At 30.8% G+C, this 18602-nt stretch overlaps 1 protein-coding gene across 5 annotated transcripts in view; it reads left to right on the forward strand.

Moving 5' to 3' along the window:
• LOC100791997 (serine carboxypeptidase-like 17) overlaps nucleotides 1–18602 on the forward strand; it is a 38870-nt gene that overhangs the window by 7001 nt on the left and 13267 nt on the right. The window contains exons 4-13 of one of the 5 annotated variants that reach the window (XR_005890206.1): nucleotides 2953–3075; nucleotides 3228–3330; nucleotides 5714–5751; nucleotides 5849–5950; nucleotides 6060–6146; nucleotides 6242–6364; nucleotides 6464–6535; nucleotides 6631–6749; nucleotides 7602–7656; nucleotides 12563–13941. Coding sequence is in view for 1 of the 5 variants with exons in the window: in XM_014772379.3 (XP_014627865.1) it covers nucleotides 2953–3075; nucleotides 3228–3330; nucleotides 5714–5751; nucleotides 5849–5950; nucleotides 6060–6146; nucleotides 6242–6364; nucleotides 6464–6535; nucleotides 6631–6749; nucleotides 7443–7566 (891 nt within the window). In the remaining 4 variants the exon portion in view is untranslated. The other 4 variants (XR_005890207.1, XR_005890205.1, XR_420172.4 and 1 more) reach the window with 4 other exon arrangements.

Genomic DNA, 18602 nt, shown 5'->3' on the forward strand with positions numbered 1-18602 from the left:
TTTTAAAAAGGCAAAATTATATTTTTGGCCCCCCATTTTGTCTTCAATTTTGGATTTGGTCTCCCAGTAAATTAATTCACAAACTGTGTCCTCCTATTTTCTAAAATGATGCAATGTTGGTCCCCTAGGCCACAATTGACTGTTAGCAACTATGTGTCACGTTCTTATTGGATGACAACTGTTACGTGTCATGTTCTTATTGGTTAATGAAAATAATAATGCATTTCATCTTTCATGGAATTGACATTCAATCAGAACATGACACATGACAGTTGTCATCCAATAAGAACGTGACACGTGACCGTCAACATCACTTGCTAACGGTCAACGTTCAATTGTGACCTGGAGGACCAACATTGTATGATTTTACAAAATATGAGTACTAAATTCGTTAATTAAATTACTGGGAGACTAAATCCGAAATTGGAGATAAACTGGGGGACCATATTTTTAATTTTTCCTTTTAAAAATATGCATCGTTCCTAAAAAATTATTAATAACACTTGTAACTATAATTATTATTGAAAAAATTAAAAATTAAAATATTTAAATCTTATATAACATTACCTATGTCAAAAATAGGTTAATTAAATTTCTCGTTTTATATAATAAAATAATATATTATAAATATTTACATATTCAATTTTGATAAATATAGAATAAATAAATTAAATAATAATAATTTAAAATTTAAATGTAATTTTCGGCGTTAGGCCTAATAATGGTTGGACTCGGCGGCCCTGATAACATTATACCAAACTTATACACCAGCTGTCGAGCTCTTTCTTTATACTAGATCTAAACAAAGTACTTCCCAGATAAAGCATAATCCGATGCCATGAGTCAGTCATACGGTTGTTTTAGCAAATTGTTTTTATGATAAAACTAACCCACTATGCTGGAGACAAGCTGATAAAAATACAAAATAGTGGAAAAAGAAATGAAAATTGAAATATTGTAGATTACAAAATATATAGATTTCTGTCGGAATGATACACACTGTTCTCTTCCTAGTAATGGTTCCGTCTCCAGTAGTAATCACACTAGGCATTGCATCACTTTCTTGATAGGAATTCAAATGCTTAAGCTTTTTGGTCATTTCCTGCATTGCTCCTGCTTCAGCATAAGATAAGAAGACAAAAGAGCATGTTCGCAACAGAGTAGTTATACATGAGCTAGTTGTTAGTGTAGCATGAGAAACTTTTAATAAAAATCAATAGGAAATTAACCTTGTTTTGTAATCAAGCAGAAGAGTGCGTTTGGATAAAGAATTTTAACTGAGGAAAGTAATTTATCTGAAAATTTGCATTTCTGTAATTTAGAATTCATTATTTGGGTGCTTTATATGAAAATTTTAAAATTTTGGAATTTTAAAAAAAATTTAAACAACTAAAAATCTGGAATTTCAATTTCCTTCTAAAAGGTGAGAAATTGAAATTCTCTTCTTACAGTCTTCGTCAAGAAACACCGTTTGAACTCCTAAAATATCGATCGGGTGTGAGCATAAAGGAACGCGTATAACTAATACATCAATCATATTTTCTCTTTTTCTTTCATTCATTTTTTTCATCCTCATAATTTTAATTTTTTTTATCCAAATACAAAATTTTGAAAATAAAAGAATTTCAATTGAAGTATTTAAAATTCTTAAAATTTTAAATTCCTCAAAATTTTAAATTTCTCCATCCAAACATTTGTCCTCTCTCTGAATCATGTATCTATACTAACCAACCTTTAATGAGACACGTAACTAAATTTTTTAATTTACAAGCAAGAATTTTGTTATGCATGTTTGTCACTGCATGTATATTCCCATCATTCCCATAATTCCTTTGTCACTGCACGTGGGATAAACCAGCTCCTCTATTCATATCCCTATTCTTATAAAACTGAGTAATAGGAGGTCTACTAGATTGTAAATAGAGAAGCAATCACAGTAGAAGATAACAATTTGAAGAAATTATTAGGTAGTTTTTGACTAAGTTGGTATTAATTGTCACATAACATGTATTTTTTTTTTATAAATCAAAAAATTTGAAAACATGTCATGTAGACAGGTTGAGACCATGAACGCATGGTGATCTTGAAACATTTAATGATTTCTAGTCAATTTGATCATGCATGTGGACGCGTTAAATATTTGTCAAGACTCGAGTTCTCTTGTTGGCTTCAGTGTTTGCCTCCTTTCAGTAATTACACTCAGCAGCTTAAGGTTTTCCTATTTCCTACCACCCAGAAAAGGACAGGCCATCATAATGTAAACATTTATTTACATGACTTGATGTAACACTCTCATCAGTAAGTAAATATAACTTCCTCCTAATTTATTATTAGAAATTCAAATTAGCCTGTGGCATCCTTTTCAATTTAACTTATGAAATACAGGACACTAAGTACACATGCTTGATTTGGTTTTTTAACAACACATCAAATAACATTACATAGAGAGTCTTAAAAAGTGTGCACTCACAACATGGTCAACAAACAAATTAAAAGAAAAAGAAAGTTACCCTCATGCCATGCATCCCCACAAGAATTTGCAAATGTCTTGAGACTTATAAATTGAGTGAGGTAGATGCTGAGCACCACCAGCCGGAGACACTGGAAGAGACTTCTCTGCCTCCTTAGGACGGACTGCTCTTCCTTCCTCTTCGGGTCCTCCTTGACTTATCTTTCTCTGGTCGTCCCCTCCTATCATGATCTACTTACTCCCTGTGATATAGCTAATATAATCCTTCAAAAAAATTTATCCAAAATTCCAATATTTGTTAAGGACAGAATTTCTGTCAGAAATATCTTTTTTTTTTTTTTAGTGTTGTTGACATATATAAACTCGGAATTTGACCAAACCTAACAAGGAATGTCATACTAAAATTGAATTTGAGTATTAATAACCAGTAGTTTTTGTTTTTAAACTGATCAACGGTAATTTTGTAATACCTTTTTTTTAAGGTACTCAACATATTATATGTGGATGCACCTGTTGGTACGGGATATTCTTACTCTAAAACACAAGAAGGCTATTATAGCAATGACGAACAATTGGTGGAACACATGTATGATTTTTTCCATAAGGTTTGTATCATTTACATTTTTTTATGGTGCATGTGTTATTAGTTAAATTTGTTATTCCTGCTAATTAATTATTACTATTGTTTTTGTTATCTAAGAGGGATGATATAATTTAAGTCATTCTTTCTCCTTTTTACTTTTTCACACATGACAAGTGGCTGGTGGATCACCCTGAATTCAGATCGAATCCACTTTACATTGGTGGTGGTTCTTATTCTGGCATAGTTGTTCTTCCCCTGGTTCAGAAAGTATACGAAGGTAAGTATTATATACTGATTTTTACAATATATATTCTATTTCCTCTCTTATTTTGAAATATATTTTTCTCTTTTCTTAACAGATGAATGTGAATTACACTTGACTTCTTATATATATATAATTTTGACAGTAATGAATAATGTTGAATGTGTCCTTCAATGATGTTTTGATTTTTTTACATAAAATATCACCCAATTAATTTTAAACTTTAAACTATTGATTTCAAAATTTTAGAAGGTAGAAATGAAGTTTCGAATATGTTGAGTTTAACTCCTAGTGTGCAGGTTTGTTAAATATTTGGAGAGACAATTGTATGGTCTATTGTTGTTATATTCCGCTTGAGCAAGTTTGCGTCAAATAGAGAATACCTGTAATATATATATATATATATATATATATATATATATAATCTTTTTAACTAAAATATTTATTTTACTAAGGTCACAAAATTGATAGTGGGTGATGATGTTAAAAAAAACTGTAAACATTTTCTTAATAAGGTGGTTGTATAATTAAATGATTTAAATATGTTTTTTTATTTCTAACAAATATTCAATTTTACATTTATTTGCTAATAAATTTTTATTTTACCATGAGTCTCTAATAAAAAATAATTTTTTTTATCCTTGACACTTATTTTTAGTCTCTAATAAATTAACAAATTTTATGTTTGCTCCACAATAAATATTTTTCATTTATTATTAATACAGACTAAAACAAAATTTGTTAATTTATTAAGAAACAAACACAATTTTTTAATTTATCAGTGACTAAAAGAAAATATCATGGATAAAAAGTAAAAGTATTATTTTCTTAGGAATTCAACGCAAAACAAAAATTTATTAAGAAACAAACACAAAAATCAAACATTTATTAAAGCTAAAAAATATATTTAAGCCTAATTAAATAAAGAACTATGCTATTTTTCAAAATCTTTTTCGTGGTAAAGGAGCATTACATAACATATTTTCATGAACAGTAAAAGAGAACTTCATAAACAAACTTAATTTGAATTCAAAGAACTTCTTGCACTAAAAAAACCATACAAAAAAATTAAACTAAACATGAAATAAATTGTATAAAATTGAAGACCACAAATCTGAGCTCCAATGTTACATTGTCTTAGAGCCTATATAATGCATACATAATCATGAAACTAGAAAAAAATTGAGACTTAAACCTATCCTTCAACATCTGGGTAAAGTATTTAGCCCAAATACAAACAAGCAAACAAACAATGATTAAGGAACTTGAAAGAAAGATAAAATAAATAGAACACATTTGTATACAATTACATCACACCAACATATCACATATTCAAATTATTCCATATACATAGGCATACATGCAATGTGATATACATTTAACTTATTTACATGCGATATCATTTTCAAAAATACTTTGTGATTGTGATCACATACGTCATTTAGATTGAAGAAATCCTAGATATGAGAAGTTGGCATAGTCAAGGGTTGATCCGAGAGGCACCATGAACCATTACAGGACCTCAAAAAAACACATTTTGGGGTCTCTAGTATGTTGCACGTACACCGGTGCACTTGCCCAAGGTGCAGGGATCCTGTGAAATCCACACATATGTGCAACTTGACTGCACATTCGTGCAGACTTGCGATGTTGCACGATTTTGTTGGTTTGGGGGTTTCCAATGACTCTCAATCACTCCAAACACCAAAAATAGAAAACCTAGGAGTCTAAGATAGATTCTTACATGTTTCAAATCAATTTTAAACACTCAATTATTTCAAATTCATGAATCAATCACCAATTATGCAGTCCAAATCTATTAAATAATATTTAATTATTATAATCTTTTTTCTTTTATTTTAACATTTTAAATGATGTTAAAGGAAAAAAAAATTGTCAATCATGATCATTATGAAAGGGAAAAAAATCTGCGAAAACTTCTTTACATTAAAACAAATTCAAGTGTATATATCGCATTTATCTTTTAACCAAAGGAAGTGTGTGTATTCTGTAAAAAAAAATGTGCATTTTTAAATGAAAGATTGTGTAATTTAAACATCTCTATAATTTATTCAATTCAAATTAATTTACTTCAGTTTTTTTTTACTACAAAAGCCTCAAGGTCTCCTATCATTAATAATTGAAGCATGAATACAATTTGGTATGTTATTGTCACAGAACTGCTGACAAGACAAAAAACTTAGACATCCATGTAAGAGCATGGGCGACGATATTGACTTGTTTACAAACAAACTTTACCACAAAGTTATGAATATTACGAAGTAGCTGTTTGCAACTATATGAAAAATGAGACCGAACTCGTTATTATAATGCTTCGATTACAGAAATATGTTAATTTACTTCAAGTTTTATTAATACATGATTTACTGATTTGCAGATTATGAAACTGGACGCTCACCAATCCTGAACATCCAAGTACAGAAATATGCTTATTTTCTCGTTGTTAGCATTTCATGGATGCCAAATATGTTTTATTCAAATTTTCTTATTTTGTCTCTGAATTTTACAATAGGGCCTTGTGCTTGCAAGTCCAAGACTTGACTCTTTCATGGACAATAACACAAAAGTTGAATTCGCTCACCAACGAACACTTATATCAAATGAACTATACGAGGTTTTTTTTTTATAGAGAAATTCAACTAACTTACTAGCTTTAAAATTAATTTATTTTACAGGAAATTAAATCTTATATATGTATGTTTGGTGCCATTTTGCTTTTACAGTCAATTAAATCTAATTGCAATGGTGATTATGTTAATCTTGATCCTAACAACACAAAATGTATGTCAGATTATGAAGCCTACACTGAGGTGGGAAACCTTCTTCTATATTTTCCATAGCTCTTCACAAAAAATTTGTTTATAATATTCAAATATTTTTTAATATTTTATCATCCATTGTGTAGTTAGTTCGTTACATAAATGAATATCAAATTTTGGAACCAAGTTGTGTGATTGCACCTAAGGAGAATCAAAGAATTCTTTCTCAAGAATTAAATTATATCCACCAAACTAAATTTAGGTGTCGGGTATGTAGACCTCTCTCTCTCTCTCTCTTTGTACACACACAAATTTTATCTCTCTCTCTCTCTTTGTACACACAAATTTTACATTTAATATTGATCTAGGATGACTTATATGCAATTGGAGAATTATGGGCAAATGATCCACATGTTCAGAAGGCTCTTCAAGTTAGAGAGGTAAACAGTAATAATTATTCCTTTAATTAGATGTTAAGAGAGTTAAAAAAGTAAATTAAATTTTGCATGATCAAGAAAATATAATGTCGACACAGGGAACAAAAGATCACTTCCAACGATGCAATCGCAGCGCTGCATATACATGGAACGTTCCTAGTGTGGTTCAATACCTTCATAATCTTACAAACACAAACATGCGATCTCTAATTTATTGGTAAGTTCCTTAAATATTCCCTTTTAACAGTTGCAATTATACGGAAGCACAACTAAAGAACCATGGAAAAATTAAGAAAAATTATTTCATTTTGGCAGACTATATATCTGTGAATAATTGGAATGAAATTTCATTGCCCATGACAAATTATGATAGTCCAACCAACTTAACTTTTTTCTTTTCTTTTATTATTAAATGCATGTTTGGAGTAATACTTTCAGCCAAGCCTCATATTAGCATTTCTTCATAATACATTGGTCATAATTTTATGAATTTAATTTAAATATATTAGTAATATAAAATATTTTATACTATCATTCAAGGATTATAATTGTCATGTATAATAAGATTATTATTGTTAATTAACTTTTATAATAATAACTTTAATTCATACTAAATGTGATGTGGGATTAGTTAATCATTTAAAAATTTATACACCACCGACAGTACATGAATATTAAACCTTAGTTATTTATATTATATTAAAATTAAATTAAATAGTATAAAAATAGCTCTAAATTCTTTTCGTAAACCCGTATTTTTTTTATCAACACAAAAAAAATCCCTTTCGTTGCAAGCTTCATATATTTGCTAACTTTCCAAGTACTACTGGTGTGAGATTTTGCATCATTTACTGCACATAATTAATTTTCAGATTAATTTCTAAGCGATATTTTTCTTTATCATTTACAGCACGGATCTTGACATGTCGATACCGTATCTTAGTTCACTTTCTATTGTCAAGTCACTTAATTTGAAATTTGATATGACTTGGCATCCATGGTTCGTTGATGGTCAAGTGGCAGGGTTAGTTTAATGAATAATGCAATTTTTTAATCAATTTATCCACAGATATGCCGAGGAATACAAAAAAAGTGAGTATCACCTAACTTACGCCATTGTGAAGGTAGGTAACTCATAACCTCGATGTTATTTGCTAATTAACACTGGAAGTCGTTACATATCAGCTATCTTGCAGAACATGTTATTTTAGGCTCATTTAAAACTCTTAATTTTAAGTTTGATTATGAAAACAATTACCATTTTCACAATTTAATTTCCGCATGCGGTCTTACTTCTAATCATCAATCATCATATCTAAAGCATCATTAAGACATGCCATAACATAATGAGTACGTACGATGTCTTATGTTACTACAAAACTAACATTTCTATTGAAAAAAAATAATCTCAAAAGTGTCCCTTAAGAGAATAAATACATCAAGTACCACATAAATATATTATTTCCCTAAGTTAGTCCCCACTATGAAAATTAGGGGGAGAGAGGCACCCGGGTGAGTAGTTATTCGAGTAATAGAAGTTTAAAAACTCATGAGAGGTAAAATTGTCTAAAATTTGTAGATACCAAAATGAGTTATTCTATTTAATTAGTATAGATTGATAGGAAAAAGGAGTGAGGGTCAGTCTCGACCCTAGCCCACCACCATGATCCAACATCAACCAAGAGTAGCATGTTCTCTCATAATTGTATCACTATCCGCTCTCATGTCAAGTGGCACAACCATCAAGACAAAATCAAGGGAAAGCACATTTAAAGAAATAAGTAATAAGGGAGAGAAGTAAAAAGGCATAAGTACAATAAAAAAAAAAGGTTTACAAAACATCACAAGTTTTATCATCATTCGACCAATAAATTTTAATTAGGAATCATATAAATCACTATTACAATGGAAGCCTACTACATCGGTTATTTGTAGGATACAATATCGATTATCAACTGTCGTCATATCAAGCGTCATAGAAAGTATGGACATTTACGACAACGGTTATATTGAACCGTCGTAGTATATATAACATTCTAAGATGAGTTTTTGTCTAGGACTGCTAAGACGGTCTCAAAGACAACTATCTTAGAATGTACTACATTCTAAGACGGTCTAAAAGACAATCGTCTTAGAATGTATTATTATTTTAGAATTAATTTCATTTTTTGTAATCATCTCCATGCTAGTTATAAATAAGATCGTACTAAAAATTTATAATTATACTTGGAAATATACAAATGCATAAAAAATAGCATACATATTGAAAGTATCCTATTGCTTCAAGGTTATCAAATCAAAATTCAAATCGTGAATCGCCAAGATAATTTTTGAACCATAAATCATAATTTGTATTAAAGCATAAAATTCAAAGCAAATGAAAAATAGCTTAAAATATATCTTACTACATGAATATAATCAAATTTAAACCCATCAAAATAATCATTAATCTGTTTATCACTATTCTGTGACATCAGCCTCATCTAGAAATCTATAACACATATGACTTGTCCTAACTACTAGATCTATAATACTCTTCAATGAAAAAGGAGGATAATAAAGCTAGTTTTTGTATCTTTCCAACATAGCAACACATGAAGATGCAAAAAGACACAATAAAGAATATGTGTGTGTGTGGAAGCTGCTAATATACTCCTCACTTAACGAAAATACTACGTATAGAAAATTAATATTTTTAAAATCTTAAACTATTTTTTTTAAGAAAAACATTATTCTCTAGAGCAATTGAGATTATGCTAATGCCATGGGAACTAGTTTGTCTTGATTGTTCTTTCCTTGCTTTCTCTTTAGTTGTTGTTCTTTTCAACTCTCAGCCTAAAAAAAATGAGATTTTGATATTATTAAATAGTACTACTTGGCTACTTATTTTCATTTAATGTCACTGTGGTTTGCGCAGCCCTGCTAGCTAGAACTTAACTAATAATTATTACTATTTACTACAAATCCTACATGGCACTCCATTAATTAAAACATAATTGACTTTTTTTCATCAGCCACCACGTATGACTCTCATCAGTGTGGAAAGAGCAAAATTTAAACATTTAAAATATATTTTTGACTTTTTAAAATTACAAACATTTAAAATATCAGTTGTTTTAATGTACGTTTAAATATTAAAAATTATTTATTTTGAATTTTTCAAATATATTTTTATTTAACTAAAATGTTTTTCATTTTATAATAGCACTTCCTACATCACTTAACAAAAATACTAAAATGTGAAATTAAAATAAAAATTATTATTTTTAAAATCTTAAATTAATTTTAAAAAAAAAAACTATTCTCTAGTGTAACATCCAGGATTTCCTATTTGATTAAACTTTTTTAGTTAGGGATAATAAGAGGAATAGTTATTCCATCAACGATGAGCAAATATCATACAGTAAAAATACTAGAGAGGAATCAATATTTAGACACTTAGAACCAAAATCCTAAAAAAAATAGAAAAAATAGCATAGTACCTTCCACTTAAATATCTGGTTTAGAACATCAGGGCCTCAAACAGCTTCTGCATCCCGAATATTGTGCTCATCCTCTAGTATCCTTAGAGTTGTTCGAACAGCCTGAATACACAAGACAGAATACCTAAGCTCCAAACAAACTCTGAAATAAACACCATAGAGTAATAAATATAGATAGTGATATGTACCTTAACTGAGCCTTCCAATTTCCCCAATGTGATGGTCTTCTCCATAACACTTTTCAACGAGTGAGTATGAGTAGCAGCAAATATGTGCTCTTTTACAACATTCTCCAAAGTAACCGATGAAGTAGCTTCTTTAAACAAAGCAAACAATCTACATCAGAAGAAATCATATCAACAATGTCATCATAAACAACCATTAAAATAGCTTGAGTTTCAAACAAGAATCTAATAGAATTTTACTATTAATGGTAAATACTATAAAAATAACCTTAAAGGAAAAAAAACGGCAACAACAGAAAATAACCAATCCAAAAGTCAGACAAGGAAAAAATTCACCTCTTTGAATCTGCATCTAATGCGGGCAATGTGCTACTCAGCTTTTTAGTAGGCTTAACAACCAGGGTATTGTTGGCTACATCATCAGCCTCATTACTAGAATTAATATGCTCAGAATTATTCTGCATTAAAGCAAATAATTTTGCACCCAATGATTGCCTATTTTCTGCACCGTCAGACTTTTTGGTTTCCTTTGAGATTGTTGACCTCTTATTTTCATTCAAACATCTTGATGCTTTGTTTATTTTCTTCCTTGAAATATTTGATCTAGAAATATTTTCAAACTTCTTGTCACCAACTTTCCCAGAAGACATTTTACCTGGAAGTTTAGAAACCTTAGCAGTAGCTTTTTTGCCAAATAAATTTTTTGAGTCAATATTGTTCTTGTTCAATATAACTCTCTCTATGTCATCAAAAGCAATCTCTCTGATATAAGCAACTTAAGAATCAGCCTTCCGTACATTAGAATAATTAAATGAGTACTATCAACACAGACAAAAAAGAAAGAAAGAACCTTGGCAAACATTTGCGATGATACAACCTGGGGCAACGCCTACAAACAGAAAATTGAAAATCATGTTTCTTCTTGTCTTCCATTTCTTTACATTCACAGCAATAATGAGTAGGACAAGTAAAGGGTCACCCCTTAGCAATTTTTTTCTCATGTTCCTTTGGAGCATCCTCAACTATCCCATGAAGTAACTTTGCAACACAATGTGGATGATAAAAGAAACCACAGGTTGCGGAAGCGCATTTGAAGACCTAAAGGAGAAAAACCAAATGACATTTTTAGTCCCATACAGAACAAAAAAGCTCCATGAAAACCATCATGTTTCTAAAAATTGTTCATTAGTAATAGTAGTGGCATGTCTTAGCACATTCAGTATGCATAAGGATATTTATGTCTTTAGCATAGTTATACCTCAATGAAATGATCAACTAGATCAGCCTATTGTGTTTCACATAGTTATACCTTAGCACCAGAAAATTTATCAGAACAACCTAGTGTGCCACATGCAAAGCACTCATGTTGATTATATTCACAATTCTTACAGTAAAAAATTTGGATCTCCTGCAAAAAATTTTCACAAATAATTAAATTTCTACCTGAGCACACAATGAAAGGGTAAAAAGAAAAAGAAAAGTCAAATAAATATAAAGAGAAATTACTTGAAAGTTAAAAAGAAAATCATTGAGGCCAATAAAACTTATAGAATACTCTATAGAAATTATGTAATAAAACCTAAATACACAATCACAGAGAAATTACACTACATTAAGAAAATTCTTTTTATTGAATTCAAGTTTTGTTCCCCATGAGTCCTGTGTACTATTTCTGAAAAAAACCAGTGTAGCATCCTAACCAAAATGCAAAAAGCAGTTTTTATTGTATGCATCAATGATATATAAGAAATGATACACTTATTCTCCATGGAAGTTCCTCTAGGAGGGAAAAATGTTAGTTTAATCCTAAAATAATGTGAGTACACATTCAATTAAACCTAAACCAACTGGAATCTTGAATTATAGTAGGAAACTAGTTTAAGTACTGTGATGAAAGATTTAGGATTACCCCAGCTACTGTGGGTTTACTGGAGAGCATCCTTGGATCATACAAAGCATCATATTGGAGTAGTGTGCTGTTTTCCTAGACGAAACAACAAAGAATGTGAAAATAAACTGTGAAACAAATGAACACCAATAGAAAAATTGATAAAATATGATACTGAACACTGAAAGCACACACACAAAACAATAAAAAAATTGCTATCATAGAGACTAAGGTCTTCTACAAAGAGTATTCTCTGTCAACAAAGTGCAAATACGACACCTTTACTAATTACATAACCTATTATCAAATATATACTCCAAACTCATAGCTTCCAACAATCATTTTCTATGCATAACTGCCATCATGCAATTTCTAATTCAGAACTTTTGATACAGAATCAATTATTTTCTATCACTTACATTCCTAATAATTAACTACCTCGAATCCATTAATGGATCCTTTCCTAACTAACTAGGGATCTCATAAACTTGTCCCTTTGACATAGACGAAGAAAGAAGCTTGATATAAGAGGCAATGGTATGTATATCAGTACCTGATTTGGCCACATGTAGAGAGGCATGTCAGAACCAGCTACTTGTTGATTTAAAAAGGGAGTTGGAGCAAACTCCTAATTGTTATATGCCTATTTAAAAGAGATTAATAAAAGTGACATTTTTTTTCTTGTTTCCATTTCAAAGAACTCTTCTTTGTATAACTTTTATTAAACTCACTAATTCTAATTAGATTATCATTAGTAGTGACATCGTAATAACTAAACATGTTAGTCTGTCTTCTCATACTCTGCTTGTAGATAATTCTTAAACATATGTAAGAAGGTTTTTCATTCTCTAAATTACTCACAAATTCCCAGCTATTCAAACCCAATTAGAAAGTGAAGTATATGTGTTTACCTCTTCTTATCAATATTCTTTTTAACATGAACTTGCTTTGTGTTAGTAGGTATCGAAGCTGCATACAAACAATTTCTTATTTCTTCAAATCCTAACAACTTAAAGTTATTTCTTTTTAATTTCATTTCACAGCCAAACACAGATTATAGGTCAAGTCTTGAGTTTTTTTCTTGAAATAAGAAAAAATTTATGAAGGATATAGTGTAGTGTGAGCAAATTAGCCAAACCTCACTCGTAAAGTCTCTTCAAATTACACTTTAGGTCCAACCAAGTTTTTCATCAAGGCCAATTTTCTCTCCAATGTAGTTCTCCAAAGTGAAAAGCAAAATAACAATAAACATATTACTATATGCACTCCAACATCTAGCTATGTTTGCTTCGTAAAAAATAAATAAATACTACAACAATATTATTAAGAATTTCCAGAGAAACAAGAAGCAGGGAAGGCCATGTTATGTTAACATTTTGGAAAAGTGAAAGACAAGAGTAACCATAATAATGGGGCGCGATAAAGGCATCCCTGTCGACATAGCTAGGGCTGCTGATGACGATGATGAGGGCGTAACCGTGGATCTCTTTGATTAAATTGAAAACGGCGAGATTGACGCAAACACGAAGCAAGGACAAAAGAGTAATTAATCGCAACTATAGGTTAAGGGGTAGCATTTTGCAGTAGAAGGAAATGGAATCGAAGGGGTTGGTGGCGGCAAGGGTGGAGATGATGGGGTTGAAGGTGGAATCGATAAATTTAGTGTCGAGTGAGTGGAAGAGTTGAAGGGCTTGATGGAGGTTGTTGCTGTGTGCGTGGAGGGAGATTATGGTGTTCCAAATGACGACGTTTCAGTGCCGCGATGAGGTTTGGAGGAAGAGTTGGTGGGCGAAGGGGAAAGAGAGGTGGGTGTCATAGAGGTGGAGGAAGGAGGAGGAGACGAAGGGGTTATGAAGGAAGGAGGACTTGGCGGCGTGGGCGTGGAGCAAGGTGGTGAGGAGGTGAGGGTTGAGAGGGAGGAGGAGTGTATGGATGCTTCGTTCTAGGGCACGGAGGAGCAAAGAAAGAGAATGGAATTATCAGTGTCAAAGTAAAAAGGTGAGAAAAATTCAAAGACGGTTTTATTAAAAACCCGTCTTTGAATATTTTGAATAGTTAATTTTTAGAACGGTTTTCAATGACTGTTGTTGTATAACTTTTATTATTTACAAAATTGTCACCTCGTGATATTCTAAAACGATTTCGTATAACCGTCTTAGAATGTATGTCGTAAAAAATAGTTTTTTTAGTAGTGAATTAATCAACATGGAAATGAAATATGACATGTAATGCATATACCACTCCTCTGAGGATAATTTCACTATTTGAGTGATCAACATAGGCACATCCCTAAACTTAGATTTCATACTCATCCATTAGGGGAGTCTTATAGTTGATCCTATGGAGGATAAACACTTTTGTCAAGAATAAATGGTCATGGGTAATGTCTAACCATGACTTGACTTACATAGACCAAAGTCTTAGAAGGAGTTCATGGCCCCACCTATCCTTTTGATATGATCCTCGCAAGGAGTCATACTATTTTTATGAATCATCCTTGAGTTGGTTATCTTGTAACAAGAATTGAAGACAAAATAAGATAAAAGATGAGGTAAAAGAAGAGAAAGTAGCACAAAACAATAAAACAAGTATATCAATGGCGCCAACAAGAACAAGATGATTGAAAGAAGGAATAAAACAAAAAAGATGAAAAAATAGGAAATAGAAAGGAACACGCCACACTCTAGGAGAATGATAAGCCAAGTGAGGAATCACGATAGATGTATGGAAACATTTGATAAGATTCAAAGGAGAATCTAATCCAAGAACCAAAAAAGAGTCAATACTCTACTCACTCACAATGGAATAAACCTAAAATATTATTCAAATCTAAAAATGAAAAAAATTACATCCTTATTTATAGAATTCCAAGACGACCTGCCTCTTCTAATAATGTTGGTGACTAACCCTAACTTTAGGAAACATGAGCAAAAAGTCCAAACAAGCTTAAGACCCAAATTACAACTTAAATAAAAATAACTTTATTCTAGAATTAAGACCTAGGCTCCTAATTAGCATCAAACCAGCCCATTTATTACAATTATAAATTGCTCTTAAGCACTTAAATAAAATGAAATCAAAACTAGGTTGCAGGCTCATGTTGGTGCATTATTAGGTTGACCTTCTTTTACTTAGATCAAGTGCACCATCATGGACTCTCTTCTCCCATTTTAGGGTTGACCATGTAATGTGTTGACAACTTTTAAATTACCCTTCAGTCTCTTTACTCTTGCTCTGGTGGATCCTTCTTCTTACATATTTCATTTCTTCTTAGGGTTCTTCCTTAACCTCTATCATGTTTAGGCACGTCAATAGTGACTAGAGCTACAACTCTCCAACACTAGGTTAAGACCCCACCATGTAATCCCAATTTAGGTGACTAGTCATATGTAATGACAACTATGCAATATGTATGTATGACAGACATATCATTGCAACTCATAATAAATCAACATACATCAATGGAAGTATTTACCATGATATAAATTCACCATAAGAGTTCATTATTCTTATATTCATCACACTTAAGAATCCATCCAATAGTTCTACAAGCATAACAAAAAATTATCACCATGAATTGATACAACATCAAGATCCTCACTTCGGGTGAATCATATAATATTAAGAACAAATCCAACTTTGATAAAATAGAACATTGATTTTTAAATCATGTGAAAATCCAACAAATGATATATATATATATATATATATACACTAGGTCATCGCTTTCTTAAGGTAGTACTTCTTCTCGCTTAAGCTGAAAGCCTTGCTTAAGCCAGGGCCTATTGGGGATCCACGTGCCTTTCTACTAGAACTACCATTTACTCAGCCAAAAGCCTCACTTAAGCAACGAGTCCATTTGATCTTTACCTCTCTACTCACTCTGCCTTCTCAACTTATGTGCCTATTTCAGATAACTATCCATATTATTTCAAATGATTATTTTTTGAAAAATTCCAACACAATGACCAGGCAACAAGAAATTGTGGATGCTGTCAAGCATAGTGACAATGAAACACAACACTACATGAATAGAAACTCCAAAATAAACAAGCACGACACTTCATGAATAGAAAGCCATAACTTTTACACATTGGGTGTCAAAATAATATGGATAATTATCTTATAAATTTATGCATGCGAGTTTAAGCAAGTTCAATAAGGTAACCTTCCAAAAATAATATTGTATCTGTAATTTTGCCAATATTGTTTACAAAATAAAATCGACAAGTTGGAGTATCTTCTACCCTTCCAAAAAAAAAAATTACATATCTTCCCACTTTCTTTGGAAACCTACTCATTTCTGTTATTTCATTCTGGTTGGTTTGTTAACACAAACCATGATGAGAGTGAAGGGGTGAGGAAACAAAGAATTTATGCCATTTTTTATTTTTCAAGGTGTGCAAATCTAACGTCAAAGGCATCTTGTTATCCACCTTACGTGGAACATAAAAAGATGAAAAGAGAAGGATCCCATAGTGTGTGGGAGGTGACTAAGGTTATCACTTCCAGAATTTAGTTTTCGAAAATGATAAAAAAAATTAACACTTCTAAAATTTAATTTTTGGGAATGTGTAACCCTTCCAAAAATTCATTTCCAATAGTATGTAAAATAGTTTCGAAATAATCATGTGTACAAGGACATGATTGAAATAAAATTTGACAAACAAAAAGTGGGGAGTGCTTAAAAAAGGGATGCGAAAAGAAATTATGATATAAAAACATTTACTTTTTTGAAAACCTTTTTGATTTAAGAAATTGTACGGACAATAAGGAATGTTGGAATTCTATGAGTCGGCAACAATGGAGGTAGGAGATCTAGATAAATGGAAGGTGGAGGGGTGGGTGAGGTTAAGGGAGAACGGTGACGTGGTGAAGCCTACCCATCGACAAGCTTATTGTGGTTGGGTTTTGGAATTAGAGGAAGAGATTTGTGTTTTGTGGTAATGTGGTAGTTTTTTTATAAGATGTGTTTATAACTATTGATAAGTGTTTCAATAAACTATCGTGATTTCTTCAATAAAATCATGAATGAACCTTACAACGTTTTTTTAAAGATGTGCTGTTAAAAATTATACTACACCAAAAGAGAGAAATTTTTAAGTTGTTTTACAATATTGTTTTGCTAATAGTTTAATCCTATGTTTGATAGAGAAAAAAGAAAATGACGGAAGAAAAAAATGAAATTTAAATCAGAATGAAAGTTAAAGGAAAGAAAATTTTAAATTTTTGTTTCTTGAAGTCAATTTTTTTTTAATTTTTCTCTTCCACCAAACAAAGAAAAAGACATTATATATGCATTTTTTTTTGTCAATGTTCTTTCTTTCTACTTTCACTCATTCCAAATAGATTCTAAATAAAATGTTGACATAAATTAAATGATGTTATAATATCAACAATTAATAATTGCAAAACAATTTAAATTACATATAAAGTTCCTTATTGAATTGCTGACAAAATGCTATTTTCTCAACTATTCAAAAACTGAAGACAGGGAGAAATGTTTTTTCTTTAATTATTTACAAACTTAAAAGCGCTAACAAAACGGCATTTTGCCTATAATATTGGTATGCACTTTTTTTATAGAAGTCCTTTTCTAATATCATTTGTTTCTTTTGCAAATGAATATGCATATGACAATTGTACTATACATATTGCAAAAATCAAATTAAACTAACCCTAATCAAATATATAATATTTTATATATTATAATTATAATTGTAAACAATATTGATAAAATTACAGACACAAAGTACATTAATTGATAGTTTTTTTTTATCAGCAAATCATATATATATATGATATATAAGCATATTAAAGAGACAAATGAGAGAGAATCACACACTACCTCCTCATTTCTTTTGATGTTTTAACTTTTTATTTTTTCCCAAAACATTAGATGTTTTAGAATTAAAAGTCTAATTAATATATATTTTTTCAAATATACCCTTATTTAATGCCCATTATAAATTGTGTAAGTATCAAACATCAAGATATTAAATGAGAGCATTTTAATCTAAGTATAATAATTTCAATTTTATTAAATATTTCTTAATTTGCTTGCAATAATCTTAAACATGAGAATAAAATAGCATATATTAATAGGATTAGGTACAAGTCATACCCAACCGTGCGTAGAATTAGAGAGTCAATTGATTTTAAACCCACCAATTGGTTACTGGACATTAAATGAATTGAGCATTAAATGCCCAATAACCAATCCCAACAAAAAGCGTTGATACCCCATGCACATATTACAAACCATAAATTATGCTTGTGAAGGGGTACAATGAACCAACATCCTATCCACATTATCTTCACGCACCCCAACACAACATCCCTACATCTCTGTTCCACACAGATTAGAGTACCCAGTGATATAAGCACCAGGGTTCATGCATCACTGTGTAAAAGAGAAACTGAAATCTTACAACAAACCAAATAGCCAAGACCATGTAGTGTAAATTAGTTTCTGCATTGAATTATCCTTATAGAAGGCTCCATTACTAAAGACA

Source organism: Glycine max, chromosome 20 (assembly GCF_000004515.6).
Source record: "Glycine max cultivar Williams 82 chromosome 20, Glycine_max_v4.0, whole genome shotgun sequence".
Taxonomy (NCBI): domain Eukaryota; kingdom Viridiplantae; phylum Streptophyta; class Magnoliopsida; order Fabales; family Fabaceae; genus Glycine; species Glycine max.